Genomic DNA, 19,100 nt, shown 5'->3' on the forward strand with positions numbered 1-19,100 from the left:
TGAGAATGCACGGAATCCTCAAATATTAACTTTTTACCATTTCATGTTTAGCGTACAGAGGAAAATAATGGAAATTCTGTATTTCAGAAATGTATCTCACTTTTCTGAAAAACAAATATTTAAATATTCTTTCTTGCAGAAACAAGTTTGGCAAATATGAAAACTGAAGTCATATATAACTTTTATTTTTTTAATTTTTAATATTTCATTCATTGTATTGTATTTTGAAAGGGGAATTAATGGGTCAAATATTGTAAAGACCGGATCTTCTTGTAATATGAATGTGTAAGAGAATATAGTGGAAATTAAAACCCATTTTAAACCTTTAGATTTTTCAAACTGCTAATCTTAGTTGATCGCTTCATCAGTTAAATATTAATATCAGTTAGCTGATTCCTTCGATTTTATTTCAATTTAAGTCCACAGACTGATTTGACAGTAGCTCAATAAAAGAGCCATGTAAGATTCTAAGGTTCAATATATACAGTAAGTTAATTAAGAGGATAACATTTCTCTTCTCCTCCTACATGTTTTGTAGTGGGTATTAATAAATACTTATAGCCCCAAATAGCTCATTTTTAGAGCAGCTTTTGTTCTTTTGCCTCTCAAAACACACCAGAAAAGGGTACTTACACAAGCTATGCTATTCACACTGTGTCACCAGCCTATTGTCTACTGCCAATAAGGAAAAGACTGGGCACGTGGTCTGAAGGGAGCTGCGGCCAGAGCAGTCTCTGAGCTGGTGGATGCCACTTCCATGGGATGCGGAAATAGCTCAGATTTTCAGTACCTTTCATTAGGAGCAGGTACCAAAGAATGTTTGCTTTTTCTACAGCAAATAGTATTTTTTAATTAATGTTGAGATTTCAGGGAATGCAGAAAGACTATTTTCTTTTGGAGTAAGGCCTAAAGAAGAAAAAACTAATAGGGATTATTTAGATACCTGTGAAACATCAAGGATGGCAGGTTTGCATAATACATAGTCTTTCCAGGCTGCTGAATTAATTTATCCTACCTTGTGAATATAAATTATAATCTTTCTTTATCCAAGCAGACAAATATCAACATATTTTTTCAGTTTTTATCTAAAATTTGTGTTTTAGTTAGGCCCATTAGAAGGATACATTTATCATTTCACTATATGGAATAGAATTAGCAAAATGATCTGTTATTTTCATTTGAAAATTGAACTGCTGAGACTGACATATATACTTGGCACTAACTTCATAGGTATAAAATAAGTTATTGATAATGTATCATACTGTTTACATAAATACAAAAGGAATGAAATCTTGTCACTGGCAAAGACACTGATGGACCTAGAGGGCATTATGCTAAGTGAAATAAGTCAGCGAAAAACAAATACCATATGATTTCACTTACATATGAATTTTTTAAGAAACCACAAAACAACTGAACAAACACAACAGAAACAAACCCTTAGATATAGAGAACAAGGTGATGGCTGCCAAAGGCAAGGGGTTAAGTGATGGGAAAATATATAAATGCGTGCTTAACTCCCAATAAAATGGAAATTTAGAATAAGCCTGTTAAAACATTATTTTGTGTTTATAGTATTGTTTCCCCTAGGGGAGCAGAGGTGCTTCTAATAGTAGATATGTTGTCCTCAGATTTATCCCATGAAGTGCTCTGCAGCAACTGTTGTTTACCTTGCTCACAGATGGGAACATTCAGTCAGGTTTACATTCATATAAACAAATAGACCATAATGGGGAAACCTTGATTGTTAGTTCGCCATTGACTCTTCATTCTTTATTTTATTAATTTGTAAAATTTTGATCTAACTGTATGCTAACATAGCTTAAAACCATTAAATAGCACACAAAGTCTAGTAAAGAAGAACTGCAGCTGTGGCTGGTGTGGCTCAGTAGATTGAGTGCCAGCCTGTGAAGCAAAGGGTTGCTGGTTTGATTCTTGGTCAGGGTGCATGCCTAGGTTGCAGACCACACCCCCATTGGGGCTGATCTATGTTTCTCTCCCTCTCTTTCTCCCTGCCTTCCCCTCACTCTAAAAAATAAATAAATAAAATATTGAAAAAAACCCTGCAGTTCCTTTCCCAAGCCTTTTTTTCTTCCCAGAGATTGGCACCCCAGAGGCATAATACTCCCAAATATGCATTACCATAGTTCTCATACATTTTTATGCTTCTATGAATTAATTAATCAATATTTGTGTTAATTTTTCACTTTGAGTTACAGTAAATGAAACCAGGATCCTCCCAACCCCTAAAAATACACATGTGCACACAAATTCTTTTTATCCAAACTCCTAAACTACTAATACTACAAACTTTAATTAGAAGATTTATACTATTATCATGATGTAAATAGTCATTTATGATCTAGATTTTCACTATAATTTCTTGTACAATTTTTTATTATTCTCGGAGTTAATATTTTTTTCCAATATGCATCGTTTCCATGTGCCTATTACTTACTTTCCCAGTTTATCAAACCCATCAAAGCCTTTTCAAATAATTTAAAAATATTAAAAATTATCATATAATCTATCAGCTTTCCCCCCACCCTGGTGTCTTTTCTCCTGGAGTACTCTTCCTCTTCCCCCGCTCACACTCAACTAATAATTTGATAAGTTGTAGAATTCTCTGATGATAATCATTATCCCTCAGATTTTAATGTTTCTTGGTATCCAGTGTTTTCTTAGAATTAAGAAACTGTTACTTTTTCTTGTTCCTTTTCATGTGTTTTGTTTTTACATTCCCTTTGTAATCTTATTTACTTTTTATCCCTGGAGCTCTGAAATTTCAAGATGAAGCATATTGGTATGAATTTCTTTAAATCATCATTGCCTTAGTTATTCAATGAACACTTTCAATCATGCCCTTTATTATTTTTTAGTTGTGTTAACATTTTTTTTAAATTATTTCTTCTTTGGATTGTTCCTACAGTGCTTATAAATCAGATGTTGAACTTTTGAAATTGATTCTAATTGTCTTATTTTTTCAGTCCAACTTCTTCCCCTTTCACCATTGTTTTTTTTATTCTGAAAGATTCCCATAAGTTTATTTTTCAAATTTACTATTAGAAATATAATTTTTGTAATAGTTGCTCTTCGGCTCCTCTAGCTTTATAGCATTCTACTTTTGTTTCCAAGATACATTTTCTTTGATAACTCTGAGATATTTATTGTACTTTTTCTTTCTCTCATGATCCTTTTTCTAATGTGCTTGCTTTGATCCCCTTTTTGCACACAGAGGCTAACCAAATGCCCCAGGATCCTTAGTTTGGCATTCATTTATGAAGATTAAAACCAAACATAGACTATTGAAGCTCTTAGTGTAGGAATAGAATTTGTTTGATTGATCAATTTATAGGAAGTTGTTTTTTTTCTGTGGGAGACTTCAGTATTTATATTACTACTCTCCATTCTCCCCCATGGAGTTTTTAAAGACTCCTTGATTTCTTTCCCAAGAGGTGTATATCCTGTGGCTGAAGGTTTGGGATCAGATCAGAGTCCAACTATGTTTTTAGACTCACTGCATCCCATATTTAGCCCTGATGTTTGCCTTTCTCTTCACTCTTCTCTGTATCCCTGTATTAAGAGCTACTGTGGTTTAGTTTCTCTTGAAAATAGACACTTGGTTTCTTTCCCCTGTTTGTAGATACCTTATTTTTTAAGATGAGAAAGAAGGCTAGAAAACACCAGATCCACATTCATTCTTTCAACCAATCCTCCATTTCAAATAACTTCACACATTACCTGGTGTCTTCTAACGCTGAACTTTCCAGGATGTCATGGCTATATTGATCAATTTCTTATTGTTCTCCCTCTGTCTAGGCACTTGGATGGAAGCTTCTTTCATGAGGTTAACTCAGTTACTTCTCTTCCTGTTTCTCTTTATGTCCTCCTGAAATTGTTCCTCCTGAATCTCAGCTGCTGATATTCCTGTTTCCTTTTCTCTTTGAATGTTTAAAAACTCTTTATTCATTCACAGTAATTTTGGTGAGGTTTTTGGAAATAGAGAAAATGCATGAGATCAATCCACCATTTTTAATGGTGTATTGTTTGTTAATTTTACAGATATTTGTGCCATCAATTTGCCTTTTAATATACTGACAAATGTTACTGAGGGCATTTAAGATGATAAATCCCATCATTCTAGAGTCTATTTCTAGTGTAAAAAATGACTTCAGTCTGAAAATATAAAATAAGCACACCTAGAATTTTAGTCTATAATGTGTGTGACAGGACTAAGAACTGTTCTACAATAAGAAGTTACTTTGGAAGTCCTTTGGCATAAAGAGAGTGACAATGATAAATTTGAATAATTTAGGAAGAACTAATTGCTAAATCTAATGACCTCTGAGGAAAAGAAAGGTCATTGTGGCACAAAAAAATAGACCCATTTTATTTAAAAAATGGAGAAGCAATAATGATTGTCACCGAAGAGAAACCCCTCACCTATACTACACTTTATCTGTCAATGTTATTGCTATACATTAAGACACAGAGTAAAGCCAGGCTATTAAAAAGCAAAAGAAACACAAATTTGCATTTATTCATGTCCTTGAATTATTTTCAGAATTGTATTTAAAAGAACAATGGTGCATAAAATATTCATGAATAAATATTTAACATTTTATTTATGATCATGGTTGTGATCCATTTCTCAGTAATTCCCACAAATAAAGCTTAATTGTGCTTCTAAGACAATAGCTAGAAAGAATGACAACACAGTTTTTGAGAAATGATTACTTGTAAGAGGATTTATAAGTGTAGCTGTAGGTAATGTCTTTAATACTTATCTAGAATCTAGGGCTCATTTTAGTAGAGTTTACATAGATCAGTGAAGAGTTCAATAAAATTAAATTTTAAGGTGTGTTTTTCTATGCCTAAGGTAACAGTGAAAGAATAAAGAGCTGAAATGAAGCAAAACCAAAACACCTATTTGCCTAATAATTAAAGTTAAGTATATTTTGCCTAGTCAAAAAACTAATTTGATAGGCTTCCATGTCTTGCACGTTTTAGATGTTACTTAGTTACTTCCCCAGAGACTGACATCTAGGTAATCTCGTTTCCACTACCATCAACAGCACTGTGATCCACATATTCACCCATATTCTCTTAAAGATCTGTGTGAGAAATTAAGGTGTAGGATTGCTGGGTTATCAGTAGGGCAGTCATTTAACTTATCCACCACACTGAAACAATTTTGAGAGTGGGGAGAGCATTACTAACAATTATACTGGAACAATGGCATCACCAGAAACTGGGCAGACCAAGGTATATATTCTTCCGAATCACAGGTTGCTTGCATATACTTAATATACTACTAGCCTATTCTCCAACTGACATGGTAGGTACCTGTTAATACTCAGTATTTTTAAATTTCTAATTTTGCAATTTGATATGCACAATGTTGTTTTCATTTGCATTTATATGCACATTTGTGTTAGTCTTTTCTATTTTTTAATTTCAAATTCATAGGTTTTAATTGTTTTTACTTTAAATATGCATTGGGTGTCACATTTAGGCTTAATTATTATTTGCCCTCAGTTTGTCACCTGTCCATTAACTTGTCTTGAATAGAAATCCTTAATTTGATATAATGAATCAGTTAACTTTTTACCTTTTTCAGTGAAAAAAACCCCTACAATTTAAGTGTCTTATGAAATTTGTTTAAGAAATATTTCACCATCTTAAGGTCACAAAAAATGTTTGCCTATGTGTTTTCTTCCATTGATTATATTGTTTGGCCTTTCATAATTAGGGATATAATCCATCTGGACTTTAATTTATAATTAGCTTACACTAGGGTCTCAACTTTTTCTCTGTGTGAAAAGCCCAGTTTTGACCACAGTTTTTACTTTGTTTCTAGACTTTAATTCCAACTAAGAAGTTCTTATCTACCAAGCACCCTTGTACTTCTTCAAATAATTAATATTTTCCTATACGTGGTCTCACTTTTTAACCCTCACACTAAAAGAATCTGTCTGTGCTTAGATATTAAAAGACATGTGATGGTAGCTGGGTTCAGCTGTCAGAAAGCACAGGCTGCCTGAAATTTAGGACTGTGCAGCCTGCCAATTCCTGGTTAGTTCCTGTGCCTCCAATACTATTGGTTGAGAGACAAAGGCCATTTTAACACATGGGGATTGGAAAGGAGCCAAACTTCATGAGGGTGAAGGCCAATGCTCAGCTTTATTTCTTTCTATAATGTCAGTTTTTGAAGACTTAGCTCTCATTTTTAGATGGGGAAAAGTCTCATGCTCATAAATCCAGAAAGTAAAGTTGAAAGCTTACTTTTTTTTTGAATTATTTAAATATTTTGTCATCTATTTTATCTCGGCTTTTAATAAAACTAAATTTTTAGTTGCCTTAGGATTTATACTATATACCTTTTTAACTTGTTACAGTCCATCTTCAAGTAATGTGATACCACCTACATGTAGCATGAGAACATTACAATGGTAGATTTCTATTTTCCCTCCAAATTTTTGTGCTGTTGCCATCTTCTCCTAGCTCTGGGCTCCAGCCTCACCTGGCTTCTCTCCAACACTCGAATGGGTCATGCTACAACTCTCTCTGGGCCCTTTGCACGTGTGCTTTCCTCCTCCTGGGATATCCTGTCTTCACTCCTCCTCCTCCTCCATGATTTTTATTTATCTTTTCGCTCTCATCTCGTTCCTCTGTTACTCAGGAGACACAGGTTTGATTTCCCCATTTTACCCCTATAACATTCCATGCTATTCCTTCTCTCTGGGGCTCTATCCCATTTGTTATTTACCATTATTTATGAAGTTGTATAATTAATATCAAGTTGTATAATTTGAGACCATATTTGTTTGCTAACCAGTGTATCACCAAGCACCTAGTATAGTTCTTGCACATTCATGTACTTACCAAATATTTATTAATTTGATGATGAACCAGCAAAGCCACTTGTTTTATAAGTTTTGTTTATTTTTATTTTAATCTCTTGAAAATTTTTTTCTTTTTATGTGTTCTTCTATCCTCTCATTTATCTTTCCCATGTGACTGATGGAGTTGGAAGAGACTTAGGTGTGTCTGTCTAGATGAGAAGAGGTGGATGCTATGTTTGTAAACAGCATCTAGTGCCATGGGGATTGAATGGGGCGTTTCCCAGATAAAGGGAAAGGATATGCTAATCTTGGCTTCATATATATATATATATATATATATATATACATCTATATCCATATCTATAGTTATTAATGCTGATCACTATTAATAGCAATATGTTAAATATATAGGTATATTCAATATATTATAAATAAATGTGTAAATATTTAAATAGTTATTTTATATATAAAATAAATAAATACATTTCTTTATATATAAAGAAAATGCATAGAAGAGCTAATAAATTAAGTTGTATTATGAATTAAGAAATGCCACAGAAAAGATCTCTATAACAAAAATCTGGATTGGAATATGCCTTTCTTCATGTCTATACTATATGAACATATAATCATGATTCTTCCTGAGGTAAGAATAAAAATGATTCAAAGATAGTAAGTACATAAGGATCCACAAAAAGAGAATTTTAAAATAATTTTAGCAGCTCTAAAATGAGAAGCGAATAAAAATAGTAACAGCAGTTCCTTGCAGCATTTTCATCCTCTCAACTCAACAACTATTTATATTCATTGAGCATCATGTATGGGTAGACAGGGAACATGTGCTCTGTGCGGTGAGGCACATGATAAGTAAGAAACCAACTCTGCCTTCAGAGAGCTTTCCACGTGGAGGGAAGGGGCTTTGCCAACACAGCTACAATGAAAGGCAGAAGCTAATAAAAATGTTGATTTCCATGAATTGGACCTATTCCGTTGTACCAGGAACTTAACTCACCTTATTGTAATGTGTATAATAGTCTTTCAGAGGAATATATCCATTACCATTCCAGCATTTACAAGTATATAAGTTAAGGGACAGAGGAATTAAGAAATTTCCCTATGGTTACTCAGTGGTAGAGCCAGAATTAAAATATGGCTCTTATGACTCCTAAGTTCCAGTACATAAAAGTTTTGATGATGCTAATAAGCTTGGAAGATTTATAAATTCTTTCTCTCAAAGCTATACCAAGTAGACCATAAGTCTGCTTTTCAGAAACACTCAGCTATAATAGTCATCTTTTACTTAGATTTGTATGTTATCAGCCTTAAATTTGTAAGGTGGCTTATAATTACATATAACTTACTGATTTTGAAGTCCAGGATCATAAATTTTATATAGATGTAGTTGAGTTTAATACTACATCAAATAGCACATAAAAATTGAATGTGTATTACTTCAGCACACCAAATTTGAAGGGAGACTGTCTTCACATTACACCAGGGAGAATAGTTTAAGCTTATGTTCCTCCCACATCCACCTACACTAGAATGTGGGGCATGCCACCAAAGCCACCATACATTACACACAGGGCCGAGCAAACAGAGGTGTACAAGTGTTCATATGAAAAATAATACAACAATTAATAAATAATACTACAAGAATAAATTGTGTTTTGCATACTCACAACTGTATACCTACATTTACCTCACCCTGTATTAGGATAGGAAAGCCCTTTGAGGAACTGAGAAAAACCACAGTCACTAGAACAAAATGAACAAGGCTCAGAGAGTAGCAGGCAGGATCTAGATTCCCTCTTGCTCCCCTAAGGCCCTGGGCTTCTGGAAAATCACAGGCAGGAGCAGATGCATAGGCTGCCTGCTTTCAACCCCACGGCAGTAGCTGAGGGAGCAAAGAAAGAGTGGCCTATACATATAAGTGGGTCTAGAGGAGGAGCCCAGCAAACATTTCAGAAAGATTATCACATATATTTTAATGAGTAACAGCATTATCTAAGATGATTTCACATTCAGTCAGGAACAATATATATGTGTGTGTTTTTAGATACATCCCTCAATTTCCATCTCCCATGTGAACAGAATTTTTATGCTGCCTTGTTATTCAAGAACTCATCACTGCAGAACCCCACCATTACCTCATCTAGCCCCCTCACCCAAATACAAATTAAACATTTGAGGATTGTATTAATTTTGTAGGGCTACTGTAACAAATTACTACAAACCAGGAAGGTTAAAACACCATAAATTTATTTTTTCAAAAATTCTGGAGGTTATATTTTTTTGAGAGAATAATTTGAGCTTTTGGTGGTTGCCAGCAATCCTTGATGTTTGCTGGTTATACCTGTTTGATCCCAATCTCTGCCTCTGGCTTCACATGGCATTCTTTGTGTTTCTGTGTCTCCAGATTTTTCTCTCCTTATAAAAACACCAGTCACTGGGTTTAGGACCCATCCTCATCCAGTGTGACTTCATCTTAACTTCATTATATCTGCAAAGACTTTATTTCCAAATAAGGACCCATTCACAGATACTGGGTAGTTAAAATTTCAGCAGATCATTTAGGAACATAATTCAATCCACCAAAATGAGGGGGCGTGGGAGTGCTAATCTCAACTAGTTGGTTAGAAGGACAAAGTCAATGTATATAAAAATTGTTCTAGGATTCATTTGCATTGTTAAAGGATTTTGTAACACAAATGTGTGGATCCGAACAAGTGTGTGGGGTTAGAGCTTTCCTGGTTGCTGCTTTCTGTCCAGAGCTCACAGCTCCTCACTTTCAGCAAACCCAAGGCTGAGGGTCTACATCCCCACCCAGGCACCAGAGTGGACCAGCTGCAAAATGAGGAAACTTAGGCTGTTTAACTTATTTACCTTTCCTTTAGTAGTGTTTTCACATTTATGATAAATACTTAAATATATTTTCTTTAGATTAAAATATATAAATAATGGCTTTATATTTTATTTTAATTTCCCCATGTTAATGTGGATTTGTATCTGAACAGTTCTCAAACATGGTCTATATATAAAGGACGTATGAAGAATATGAAGGACATTCATGCAAAATTTTCACTGCAGAAAACTACACACATGTAAATAGTTTTCATAGGCATGGATTTCTTTTCTTCCAAAAACACTTCCTAAATGTAAACGAGAAGAGTAGGAACAAGTTTAGAGTCTTTATAAAGCTTAAATCAGGTAACTGGGTTCTTTCTGTGCTGCTTAGCAGAGTCAGTCTCTAGTCATTGTTGCGGAACACTCACCCCTGGAAGGGGCGAGGGCAGGGGAATGTGCTGCCTTTTCTTAGGCCATGAAAATCCCAAAACTCAAGTTTTAAAAGGGCTCCAAGGGAAATGAATGCATTTTAATACCAAATGCTTTTCCCTGTATGCAATGGCTCAGAGTACAGCTTTGTTATAAATCACCCTGCATTCTGAATTGTATAGTGTATTTCATTATTTAAAATAACTTGGTTTTTATTAAATCACATGCTATCAATATACTGCTCAAACCATTGTATTTAATGAAACATTTGCAGCTAAAGTTGGATTAGATTCTTTTTCTTTTCCCAGAACATTATTTATTTGAGGATTAGCATTTAATAAGAAGTTTTGATTTTTAAAAATCTTTCATCAGTTTAAATGCAACTTTACAAAAGAGTAAATACATGATTTTAAAGTAAGTTGTCATGGCATAAAATATCTGTTTATATTTTGACTAACATTTCTTCTTTGTTCATCATAAAAAATATGCTAACTTCATTTTGATTATTGATTTTCCAAGACACTTTGGTCTGAGCTATAGCTTAGTTTTATAAATAAAATACATTTATTTTTATGCAATTACACTGCACCAAAAATGTTTTAATAGTTATTTAAATAATCATATGAATTTCTATAGTTGCTTTTATTCAGCTGTTTTGAACATTCTGGAACTTACCTCATTGTGGCATTTTGCAGCATTCTCCCCAAAACCTGCAACAACTTCCACTGGGAGAGGGAGGGTTTGTTATATCCGGAAATTCTGGACCCTACCCCACACACTTATTTATCAACACCTCTTGGAAATATAGCTCATGAATCTGTTTATAAAGAAAAGTGTCCAATAGTTTTAGTTGTTATTGTCATAGACAAAAAAGATAAGAAACATCATCATCAACCATCTGTCCCTGGCCTTTCACCCATCCTTGGTCCCAGTCAGACATCTCGCTCTGGATGAGTATGACTGAGGGTAGATATAGGTATCATATAGTCTTTATCATGATTTTACTTTCTGTCTCCCATTTTCAGATCCTTCATCCAGGGAGGATTTTAACTAGCAGGATCAGAAATCAAAATATCAGCTGAACAAGCAAGAAGTGCCCTTGCTTTTTGAGAACAGCCACTGGACCTCAGCCTAGTGTCCATCCTCTCGTCAGATGCCTCTGGGCTACCAACTGGCTTTTCTCACAAATCAGGACATATTGTTGATTGAATTAATTACACCAACACCCCCTCAAAGGTAGAGAAATGAGGGGGTGAAATCCTTAAACTTTACTGATTCAATTTAAAGACAGAAATAAAATTAAACCATTTTAATCCCAAATTTCCGTGAAATTAAAAAAAAGAGAGATTCATACAGTCCAAACCAGAGAGTGGCAAACTATGGTCCATGGGCTAAGTCTGACCTGCTGCTAGGGTGTGCGAACAAGGGTTTACTGGATCACAACCACAGGATTTGTTTGTGTCTGCCTGCACACTACAACATCAGAGGTGAGGAGCTGCGACAGAAACTGTGTAATAGATGAGTACCTCAAAAACATCTTTGACTTAACCTCTTGGCCAGTGATGCTTAAAATATTTGCCATCTGGCTCTTTAGAGCACAGTTTACTAATCCCATGTCTAAACCCAAACAATCATGATGGGTTTTCTCCAGTTTTGAAGGCAAAAATACTCATGAATGGAATTCCATAAAAAGATGTCTCATAGGAGTAGAAAATTCAGATAAACCAATTACTAGTAAGGTGATTGAATCAGTAATTGAAACTTCTTCCAATAAAGAACAGCCCAGGACCAGATGGCTTTACTGCTGAACTTCACAAAACATTTAAAGAAAAATTAAAGCCAACTATTCTCAAACTCTTCCAAAAAAAAACCCCCAAAACACAAAACTCACAGGGAAGGAAACACTCCTAAACTCATTTCATGAGGCCACCATTTTCCTGATACCAAAACCAGAAGAAGACATCACGGGAAAGAGAACTACAGGCCAACATCACGAATGAATATAAATGTAAAAATTCTCAACAACATTTGGTAAACTGAATTCAGCAGCACATTGAAAGGATCGTTCACCATAATCAAGTGGCTTTTGTCCCTGGGATTCAAGGCTGGTTCAACATATGTATAAATCAGTGTGATGTACCACGTTAACAGCGTGAAAGAAAATAATCACATGATCACCTCTACAGATGCAGAAAAAACATTTGATAAAACTCAACACTCATCATGGCAAAAACTTTTAAAAATTAGGCATAGAAAGTAAATGATACAGGTCACATATGATGTGCTCAGAGCTAACATACTAAATGTTGATTGGTTGAAAGCTTTTTCTCTAATATCAGTAACGAGACAAGGTTGCCCATTCTTATCACTCTTTACCTAATATACTACTGGAAGTTTTACCTAGAGCACCCAGGAAAGAAGAATAAATAAAAGGTACTAGAATTAGGGAAAAAAAGAAGTAAAATGTTCTCTATTTGCAGATGACATGGTTTTATGTAAAGAAAATCCTAAAGCCACAACCAAAAATCTGTTGGATCTAATCAATGAATTCAATGAGGTTGCAGTATACAAAATGAACATGCACAAAACAGCAGCTTTATCTATACATTAACAACAAATTTTCTGAAAAAGACAAATAACATATGATTTCACTCATATGTGAAATCTAATGAACACACTGGACTTACAAGGGAAATAGACAGAGACTCACAGAGAGTACGATGACAGCTAAGGGGCCAGGGAGAGGGAGGGCTTGAGCAAAAAGAAAAAAGATTCATGGACATGGTCAACAGTGTGGTCGTTGTGGGGGTGAGGACAACTATAAGGGGATTAACTGGTAATGGAAAAAATACAATAAAAATAAAAGTCATTTTCCCCTTCCAAAAAAAAAAGAAATTAAGAAATTGAGATATCCACATCCCCATGTTTATAGCAGCATCATTTACAATAGGCACGACATGGCAACAACCTTAGTGTGTACTGAGGGATGCATGGATAAGGAAGTGGTATATATAAACAATGGAATATTATTCAGCCATAAAATACGAGGAAATTCATGTTATTGCAAATGGTAGGACTTCCTCTTATTTAATGGCTAAGTGAAATATGTCAGACTGAGAAAAACAAATACTGTATTTGTCTTATTTCACTTATATGTGGAATCTAAAAATAATTCATAGAAAAAGTGATCAGACTTATGCTTACCAAAAATGGAGGATGGAGGGGGCTAGGGGAAGAATTGGAGGAAGGGGGTTAAAAGGTACAATACAAACTCACAGTTATAAGATAAATAAGCATTAGGGATCTAATGTACAACAGGATGACTGTAGCTAACACTGCTGCATGATACATATGAACATTATTAAGAGAGTAGATGCTAAGGATTCTTATCACAAGGAAACATTTTTTCTTTTTTTCCTGACTTATTGTACCCATATGAGATGATGGATATTAGCTAAATCTACTGTAGTATTAATTTCATTATATGTAAATCAAACCATATTGATGTGTGCACTAAACTTGTACAGTGAGGTATGTCAATTATTTTTCAATAAAATTGAAAAAATTCCTATACACATGTTAAAGCATACTATGTTCTTTTCTCACTAACCAGGACAAGATATTTCCAATAACCAGAACAGTGTCTATCATAATAGGGAGTCAATAAGTGTTTGGTTAAATAAATAAATCTTTAAAAATGTATGTACATTCTGCATTTTATTTATGATATATCTTTATTTTGGAGTAAATTTTGTTTTCCCAAAACTTTCAGTAAAATGGATATTCTAGGAAGAATGCACAGTGAGGTTTTCAGTGCTGTTTCAAGTCCCAGTTAGGAGAAGCTCAATAATTTTCCCTGAAGGGTTCTGCAGGTTTTAAGAGAACAAAGCAATCCTCCCTAACTCAAAAAGTGTGTCCTGAAAAATATTTCTGTGGATAACAATAACCTCTATACCAAACACAGGTATATTTAAAGTCCACAAGATATCAATGTTTGTGAATGGTCCTAAAAACTGCTAATCCCCTATCTCCTGCAGCAACTCAACAAGCAGAAGTGTCCACATGAGGGACATCTCACTTCACCAGCCCCGGCACCGTTCTCTGAGTTCACAAAGATCTGTCTCATATGCCCATGAGAAATAGGGGTCAGGAAACATCACCAAAGCCAGCTGCATAGCAGGCCCAATACAGATGATGACAATAACCAAGGAGCCACAGAAACAGGCACGAATCACACACTTCTCCCACAGGCTCCCTTTTATTCCAGTTTGTGCAGAGATAGGGACCAAGAAAGATGACCATTAAGCCACCTGGACTAGAATCTGTCCCACAGTAAACTGCTAAGGAAAATTCATTAATTTCTCTTTCTCTCCTCTTTCTTCCTCACTTGTTTTTAGGTTCAGGATTCTTATTCCCGTTTTTACCTACTATAAAGAGCAAATCAATATTTAGTACTGTGAGAAAAAAATATTGAAAAAGAGTTCCTTACATGTAAATCATCCTATGTTGATCGCATGAGGCAGACTTGTGGGACCAAGAATGAAGGTCTGGCATCAGTCTGGCTGGATTCCACATTAGTTACACCGTTTACAAGCTGGGTGACCTAGGACAAACTGCTTAAGCTGTCAGTACTTCATCCTCTAAAATAATACCTTACACACTTGCTGATAGGATTGAATGAAAACATTTATGTGAAACTCTTAAAACTGTGGCTGGTATATAGTGACCACTTTATTATTATTAGGTGGTATTCTTAATAGTGTTAATGATGTTCAAGCTCTCAGTGTGACCAGAGGGTCCTCCCATGGCCAGCCCCTCTTACCTCTGCCGCTTCCTGAACAGGCTACGGGCACACTCTGCTTATCTCTTTGCTCCACTAAAGTCAAGTTAGCTTTTAGTCCCAGACTATTTTATCTCTGTTCTCCTTATCTTTGCTCAAACTGTACTACCTACTTGTAACTCAACATTCTCTTGACACAACCTACTATCTATTAAGCTTCAGCCACGTAAATTAATACCGCTATAATTGTGCCCCTGACCAGACATTTTGTGCAAATTTCCTCATTCCCCTTTCTTCTCTTCCTTCTCTGGACTATGAACCTTTCAAGGGCAGAAGAGTCTTTTAGTCACCCTTTTAGCCATACCATCTAGCAGCTGTTATATAGAACTCATTTAGGGAAATGTATGTTGAATTAAAGAAGGCTTAAGGGCCAAGTGTAGTAATTCTGAAGTCATAAAATTCTGTTTAAAGTATAGCCACAGGAATTGGCTCAGTGACCTCTTCCGCCAGCAAATCTCATTTATCACTGTAAACTGCATAAAGTAATTGTCTTTATTTGTTCAAAATTCAATGGCCTTTAATCACATCTGGTGAATTGAATTAGGGAACTTACTCTTATTAATGGAATCCAATTTTTAATGTACCTGAGATATTTCTAACATCAGTTGGGGTCCTGTAAAATTTTCTTGTTGATAAGTAATGCTCCATTTTTCTATTCCCCTGTTCTTTTATTTCTAAATATCATATAGTGTTTTTGTAATCAGTTATACTATCTTTAATCAACAATAATTAAAAACAATTATAAAATACAAGTGTTCCTCCATATTTTTCCCTTTAGTAAATTTTACTCAAATTAATTGAAGTAGCCTATATAAACAAATATGTAATTTATATTTTTTAAATGGACTCTTTGCTAGAGGAAAAATAACCTGTCCTACATGGTGGATCAAAGATGCATTTGTTTGTGACATTAATGAAAATAATTTTATACTTTATTCAAATATATCACAAATCCAAACATTTCTCTCCATTGTCACTGCCACCAAACTTATGCTCACCGTCATCTCCCAGCCTCACTATAGTATTTCGACTGGCTGCCACTTCCCAGCTTGCCTCTCTCTATTACCTACAGAATATTTGAAGGGATCCTTTAAACTTTGATTAGTTACTTAGTCAAACCCCTTCTGTCCCCATTGTATAATGGATAAAGTCTGACCTCCTTACAGAGACCGGTGAAGCCCAGCATGACCGGGCCTCTGTCTACCTGTCTACCTCACTCTCCACCACACCACCACCGTGCCCTGGGTCACTATGTGATTTGGTTTCTTTCCCTCCTTGAATATGCCTTGCTTGTTCCTGCCCTGGGCTTTTGTATCCTGTATCCCCTTTCCTTGCAATGCTTGACCCTGAAGATAAGGCTGACTCCTTATCTTCAGATCAAACATGGATTCCTTCACGAAGCTACCTCTGCTGTCTGCCTCTGCTCAAGGAGACTGTCCAGTCCTGTTGTAGACTGCTCTGCTGCTGACATCTCACAGTTCTTTCTCCTCTCTCTCTGCCTAATGGTCCAGCTAATTCTCTCTGCACTGGATCCTGGCATTCAGGTCCATCAGAGTCCTCACTGTTATGTACATTGCTACCTCCCTCTTCTGACACCTAGTTAGAATGGAAAAACCTCACAAACCTCTGTAGTTGATCCATTTTGCCTCCAGTAGGCCCTGTTTTCCTCAGCCCATTATCCATGCCACACAATAACCAGGGGAGATTTGAGATTGCAAACTGGCTTTATTTTAACCACGGGAACCTTGTGACACTATTGAGTCACCATGTGTTAGTGTGAGATTACTCAGTGCAGTAGCCCTTCTCAAAATCATAGGCAAAACCCAGAGAGTTCCCTTAACTATGAATTTCTAAAGCTACTCCCACCAGATGTTTGACCTCCAGATGTAAGAGGAGGAAACAAGAGCTGTGGCAGCCACCCTCCTCTTCCAATCTGATCTTTCTCTCCACTTTTCCTGTTATATCTCAAAAGTATACGTGAAGAAGGCTCTCTTCCTATTGCTTCCTGCATGATTTGAAACTCTTTAATAAAATTCCATGAAAACTTAGTCATGTGTGGCTTGCTGAATAACATCAAGACAAAAAGTAGATCAGTCAGTGAATCAGCTTAGTGTTTTATGCTGGCGTTACTAAGCCTCCAGATCTTGACAAAACATCCAAATAATGGACTAATCCACCAAGTTTAGACTTTATAGGTAAGACAGAACTAAAGGAATTTAGGATTCCCTGTTTCTCAGGACTGACTCACTTTAAAACATCCATCAACATGGATAACAGAAACTGAGTGTCTTGTGCCCATCTCTGGCCCATGTCAGCCAGATGTTTTGACTTCTCTAGCAGAAAGACAAGTATATGAGAAATCAAATGCTGTTCTTGCTGTTTTTACTGTACAACATCTGATTTAATGCTTTTGAAATGTCTTTTGCTGGCAAGTCAGAAAATCAAACACACACAAATCTGAGTTGCCAAATAGATAACAGGACTCAGGCCACTTCCTGGTCCCAATTATTTGCTCTCATTTTAGATACAATTCTAAATGTTGGGTTTTCTAACTTTCCAGAAACAAACTTTTCAAAAGCATCAAATTAGATGTTGTAGGATAAAAACAGAGCACAAATAGCATTTGATGCTGAGAGAATATTATTGTCAAAAAATTAACAGATGCTCAAATATAATATAGTCTATAACCAGTTGAGTAGGTGTGAATGCCCCTTTTGCCCCTTTTCTATATTTAATAATATTAAATATATTAATTTTTAATTTCAAGATATATATCCAACACTTTATATATGTTTATGCAATAATTAAGTTTGTAGTTTTATTCACTTAAAAATGTCAAGTACAAGATATGTACAGTTTCAAAAGAGAAACTTGATCTACCTCATAAAACAATTTTTTTTTCCAAATTGGGGGCTCAAATGATATTCAAAGTAGATATCCAGGCAGCATTATCTTATAAGCAGTGTCTAGGAGGCCATGTGCAAGTGAAGACTTTTCTGCGTAGACACTTGGATTAGGGCTGAATTAACTCGAGCTCCCCAGCTTGTAACAACTTCTAGCTTCTTATATGGAGTAGATGTCTGAATGATCAGAACCCTGTAAAATGGAGATAATAAAACCTACCTTATGGTATTGCTGTGATGACTAAATGAAGATTATTCACATCAGAAAACATTCAACAGTTGAGACAAAATATAGACATCTTATTCATCTACTGCATTTTATACCTTTGAGAAAAGATTAGGTAGCATTCTGTTTTAAAGATAAGATAGATACGCCATCTATTCTCCATGTTTTGATTATCTTTAACTGTGTTTAAATACAATAGAAGTATAAGTAAGAGAAGTACTAAATTAGGGGGAAACTAAATTATTTTCCTCTCAAAACTCCCACCTCCCAACACCATCATCCTGGATGTTAGGATGCAACATATGAATTGTGGGAAGGGGTGTGGGGAGCACAAACATTCAAACCATAGCAGCTGACACAATCAACCGGAAGTTAAAGATGTCTAGACAAATCATCTGATTATTTGGTCTTTGTTTTATTAAGCATTCAGATAATTATAAACATCAAGATGATTTATAAACTTTTTATATTTTATATTTTAGGTTTTTGAGTTATGGGCTCAATTTATTCTGTAAGTAAAAAACACACAAAAATAGAAACTACAAAATATATTCAGTTAACAAGATATACTTATTTCCTTAGGGTTTCAATTGCAACATTCAATTTTAATAATAATATTTATTTTGATTCAGTAACATTCTTCTGAAATTAAAAGAAATAATAAATTAATGTAAACAAAGATACAAAAGTATATCTGGAAAGATCTAGGGTTATAAAATGAATGATTTATTTTAGCTTCCTTTTGGTTATTTAGTTACATCTATAGTACTCTCAGTACATTTAACCAACATAATTTTTCTCTCTTTCCCAACAGGTTAAGAATATACTAATTCAAGAATTTAAAGTACAGTGGAATAACCTAACAACTGTCTATGTGCTTTCCATGATATGTTCTCTATATTGTAAGTATATATGTTTACATTCCCAAGCTAGCTTGATTGTGAGATAAATGTGTCTAGTTAGAACTTGTAGATAACTTAGATTGTTTTAGAAAAGGATAAGCTACAATT

The 19,100-nt window shown here is 35.0% G+C and overlaps 1 protein-coding gene across 3 annotated transcripts in view; it reads left to right on the forward strand.

Moving 5' to 3' along the window:
* FUT9 (fucosyltransferase 9) overlaps nt 1-19,100 on the forward strand; it is a 154,808-nt gene that overhangs the window by 55,266 nt on the left and 80,442 nt on the right. For 2 of the 3 annotated variants that reach the window (XM_036024489.1, XM_036024487.1), the window contains exon 2: nt 18,905-18,992. In XM_036024489.1, the coding sequence (XP_035880382.1) occupies nt 18,905-18,992 (88 nt within the window). Of the gene's footprint in view, nt 1-18,796; nt 18,993-19,100 lie in introns of those variants that run through there. The other variant, XM_028508367.2, reaches the window with a different exon arrangement.

This window comes from Phyllostomus discolor, chromosome 4, assembly GCF_004126475.2.
Source record: "Phyllostomus discolor isolate MPI-MPIP mPhyDis1 chromosome 4, mPhyDis1.pri.v3, whole genome shotgun sequence".
Taxonomy (NCBI): Eukaryota; Metazoa; Chordata; class Mammalia; order Chiroptera; family Phyllostomidae; genus Phyllostomus; species Phyllostomus discolor.